The sequence below is a fragment of the Austrofundulus limnaeus genome, unplaced genomic scaffold (assembly GCF_001266775.1).
Source record: "Austrofundulus limnaeus strain Quisiro unplaced genomic scaffold, Austrofundulus_limnaeus-1.0 Scaffold533, whole genome shotgun sequence".
In the NCBI taxonomy this organism is placed as follows: Eukaryota; Metazoa; Chordata; class Actinopteri; order Cyprinodontiformes; family Rivulidae; genus Austrofundulus; species Austrofundulus limnaeus.
The window spans coordinates 226,835-231,010 of record NW_013952935.1 but is presented as its reverse complement, the minus strand read 5'-3'; the positions used below and the strand labels follow the sequence as shown (position 1 = coordinate 231,010).

Sequence of the window (4,176 nt, the reverse complement as noted above, 5' to 3'; positions counted from 1 at the left end):
CAGCTAAATGTATCAAAAGTTTGTCTATGGAATATTAGAATTTTCTGAGACAATGAATTTGGTTTTTTATTTTTTTCCCAGTAAGAGGTTTTTTATTTAATTGAATTTTTGGACAAAAAGAAATCGCAATATATCAGGATAAATCGTATCGTGACCCCTCTGTTATGATATGTATCGTATCGCCAAATTCTTGCCAATACACAGCCCTAATAAATACGTTAAATTTTTCTCACCTAAATATAAAACAGAAATAAATACCTGGCTTCCTTCCCGTGGTCKGCGATCACTCGGTCGTCTCTGCCTAGATTCCTGGAGGAGATCCGGTTCAGCTCCATCTCCAGTTCCTGGATCAGTGCTGTGAGTCCCCCCTCCTGAAACCGACCTCTGTGTCTGGAGTAACCCGCCAGCTGCTCGTCTGCTCCTGTTCCCGTCAGGATGATCTGCAGCCGAAGAATAACAACGTGTCAGTCTTTTAGCTAGCTAGCTAAATAAATAACTAACTAGAACCCCTCAGAGTTTCACCTTGGCTGCTGAGGAGACGGGTCTCAGACCTTGGACCCCGGCCCCTCGTGCAGCGAACCACAGGGCGCACCCGATGCTGTCGTCCAGCACCGWGTCCAGAGGATGAATCAGGTGACTGATCCTCTCCTGCCTCGTCCTCTGCAGCTCCTCCAGAGTCACGTTGATCTCCACGAACCTCCAGCGCCTCTCGGGGTTCAGCTGCTGCAGCTCTTTCAGCCCGACCCGTCCGGTGAGCCGGTCYGGGACGCCGAAGGGATCGGGYGTTTGTTTCTTCGCAGTCGCCTCCCGTTGCAGCTGGAAGGCCACGTTGAGAAGATCGATGGGTCTGTGAGCGGGGACGTGACGATCCGCTAACGCAGCCAGGACCATGGAGTCCACCCCGCCTGAGAACAGRACCGCCACGTCTGCGGAGTCGCCGGACGGCGGCTCGTTCTCCGGCCTGAAGGGACGGGCGAGGACCCTCTTCTTCACCGCCTCGCTGAGGACGTCGATCAGACGGTCCACCTCGGCCGGTTTCTCTCTGCTCCTCAGCAGATCCTCCAGGTCTTCGACAGGTGAGTCCGAGCGAATCTCCAGTTCAGTTAAACCGTTTGGAACGGACTTGTTCAGAGAACGAACCGGAGAGTTCAACACAAGACCGCTTGGGTTTAAAACAGCCGTGCAGCCGCTGGGAACAGACTCCTGGAGATTTTCACCACTTCCTGCACAACTCCAGGGAAAAAGCTCGAAGCTCAGAGATCCGGATCGAGYAGCTTCCTTCAGGTTGACCCTGAAAACACCAACGGCTGGGATTTCTTTCCAGGTCGAGGTCTGAGCTGMGACCGAAGTAAGGGTCAAGACATCCGCTTCAAACTTCCACAACAAGCTCCGCCGGCCGAAGAAGTCCCTGCCGAACCACAGGAAGTCCTCGGCTCGCTGGTAGTAAACCAGCCCCCACGGCCCCTGGATGCCCGACAGGACTGAGAGGATCTCCGATGGCGTCTCGCAGGAGGACAACCTCCGACAGGCGACGTCGGTGTCGTTCTCCTCGGGCGTCACCTCCAAACCTCCRAAAATCTCCCCGTTCCACATCAGGACGTTCCCGGCGTGGTCCTGAACGGGCTGCGGCGTGAAGAGGCCTCTCATGTGAAGAAGGTGAGCTGAGAACAAACACCGGTAGCTGGAGTCCGGCCCCGTCACCGTCACGTCCCGGCTGGAGTCGGGCCCTCGCCTCCGCAGGGATTCAGACGTGGTTCTGTCGCGCTCGCAGCCAGAGGCGGACAGACTCAACTGACAAAAGATGCCACACATCGTCGACTTCCTACGCGTCCTGCAGCTCCTTCTTCAGATGATCCAGATCTTCTGGAAACAAAAAACACTCAACGTTACTGATCGTTTTAATCAAAAACATAAAACAGATTTTCTTTACTTACTTTTACAYGAGCTTAGAGTCTGACTTCTGTCAGCCAGAAAGAAAATATTACTGTTTCTCTGCTGGATGTAGACTTTCTGAGGAAATAAAAATCACATAAACTAGGCCAGTCACAGCAGGGTCTTGGAATAAACACAAATAAACATGAAAACCCACTTTTTATATTGTCTCGCAAATAATTGATATTTTAAAAAATCATTTGAGTTTGATTAAATGTAATTTTAAGTCAACAGGACTCAGTTAAAGGTGTCATAAATAGCATAAATATGTATTTAAATCCTCACCTTGTTCTTCTTCAGATTCAAGAGCTCGTCCAAAACAACTTTCTGTTCTTTTATCTGTAAAACAAGTTATTGTTTATTTAACCCATTCTGGTACAAAACTCACATTTTGTACACAACTTTATTTATAAAGCCMTTTAAGACAACCACAGCTGCAACAAAGTGCTGTAAAACCACTAAAACCAGTTATAAACAATAAAAATATAATAAAAGCCTCAGGCTGTGCCAAAGACCAGAGAGTAAAAGTATGATTTTAATCAAGTTTTTAAACTTGTCTAAAGCAAGTTTTGAAGACTTTAATACGCTTACAAACAACCCGACAGTGTTTTTGCTTCATCACACGACCTAGCTAACACGCTAGCATGTAGCTAACACGCTAGCATGTAGCTAACATGCTAGCATTAGCCGCTTAAAATGATTTAACAAACCTTTCTGTTCAGTTCCTCCTTTAGTGCAGACTGCTCGGTCAAACTTTCGCGGCTTTTTGAAGACATTATGGTAAAAAAATTAATAAAAATCTGGTTTAAAACTCTTTTTTTTTTTTAAGAAAAAGAGTTGCGTTAAGTTCTGTAAGATCACTTCCGGGAGAGCGGAAGTTGTAATAGTCGTGACATCAGTGCTGCCACCTGCAGGTGGCGGGTATTATTACAACTTTAACCTGGTAGAGCTGGTTTATTTTTTTATTAGTGTCATTATGATTTATAATATATTATGATAACATGTTATATTTATTGTTAATACTAAGTTTTACAGAAAAGAGAAAGGCTCTCCTTCTATACAAGCCTTGACCTTTGACCTGCTAATGGAGGCCTGTAGATAGATCCAAGAAAAATCATGGATTTAACCTCAAATTAATCATGTTAAATAAAAAATGCCCTGAATGACAAGTCTTGCAGTCTGTTTTTGGTTTGTGTTGGGTTGCAGGTGGTAGAAATGGTCCAGCTGACCCAGATGTTGACTTTGGCTCCAGCTGTGGGTCAAACACCTGGTTTTTGTTCGTCCAGCTGCAGAGAGGTATTGATTGGAAACATCTGCCAGATGTTTGCTGTCCTGGAGGGAGCGAGGCTGTCGTTTTGGGAAAGGTGGCCACGTCGTCACGGCCAGACAGTGACCTTTGATGTTTATTGTTCTCAGGCACATATCAAAGTCTTAGGCCCCGGGTGAGCAGCAGATATCCACAGAAACAAAGAGACCGCAGCATTGTTGTGTTTGTGTTGCTGCTGGTCACCTGCTGGCACAGATTTAGATTTGAGCCTCGAGTCGCTTTAAATAAAAAAAAGACGGAGCTGTTTTTAAACACCTTCCTGCTCTGTCGCAACCGCCCACCAGATGTGGAAAGAATGGATGAATAATCTGCCGTAAACGGCCCAGGTGAGGCTCTGCATCCCGCCTTTAGCTGCGGCCWGTGAGCGCGAGGCCGCAGGACGACGGGTCATCCTCGTATTTTTGTCCTGCAGGTGCAAATTTAGCCCAGGTAAACACGGGCCGTCGTACCTGCAGCTCAGGTGGCCACAAAATGACAGAGCAGCCGTCTGACCGCCATGAGCCGGGCTGGGCTGACACACCGAGCCACTAATCTGTTTGTAGAGCGTGGCAGGTTCTCCCCGCCGGCCCGGCCCGGCCCGGCCCGGCCCGCGGTTCTGTCTCCATGAATAGATCACAAAGGAACACACGTGTCTATTGTTGTCTCTACATGTGTGCTCATGTTGCTTCAGACCATGAGACTGATCCTCCGGTCTTCTGTRCACCCACACAGTGTGGCTCTAAGAAAACATGTTTCATGAGACTACAGTAACAACAAAAAACTTTATTAACTAAAGTATTCTGAGTCAAAATGTAAAATTAAACACAACAAGTAAAGTTAAACACAACAAATAAAGTTAAACGCAACAAATATTATTAAACACAACAAATAAAGTTAAACGCAACAAATATTATTAAACACAACAAATAAAGTTAAAC

At 46.8% G+C, this 4,176-nt stretch overlaps 1 protein-coding gene across 3 annotated transcripts in view; it reads right to left on the bottom strand.

Moving 5' to 3' along the window:
- asnsd1 (asparagine synthetase domain containing 1) overlaps positions 1-2,815 on the bottom strand; it is a 10,735-nt gene extending 7,920 nt beyond the window's left edge. The window contains exons 1-5 of one of the 3 annotated variants that reach the window (XM_014026200.1): positions 2,643-2,815; positions 2,218-2,271; positions 1,935-2,010; positions 523-1,863; positions 259-440 (exon numbers count right to left, since the gene is read on the bottom strand). In XM_014026200.1, the coding sequence (XP_013881654.1) occupies positions 259-440; positions 523-1,812 (1,472 nt within the window). In that variant the 5' untranslated portion in view covers positions 1,813-1,863; positions 1,935-2,010; positions 2,218-2,271; positions 2,643-2,815. The remainder of the gene's footprint in view (positions 1-258; positions 441-522; positions 1,864-1,934; positions 2,011-2,217; positions 2,272-2,642) is intronic. The other 2 variants (XM_014026198.1, XM_014026199.1) reach the window with 2 other exon arrangements.
- Positions 2,816-4,176: the final 1,361 nt, after the last annotated feature.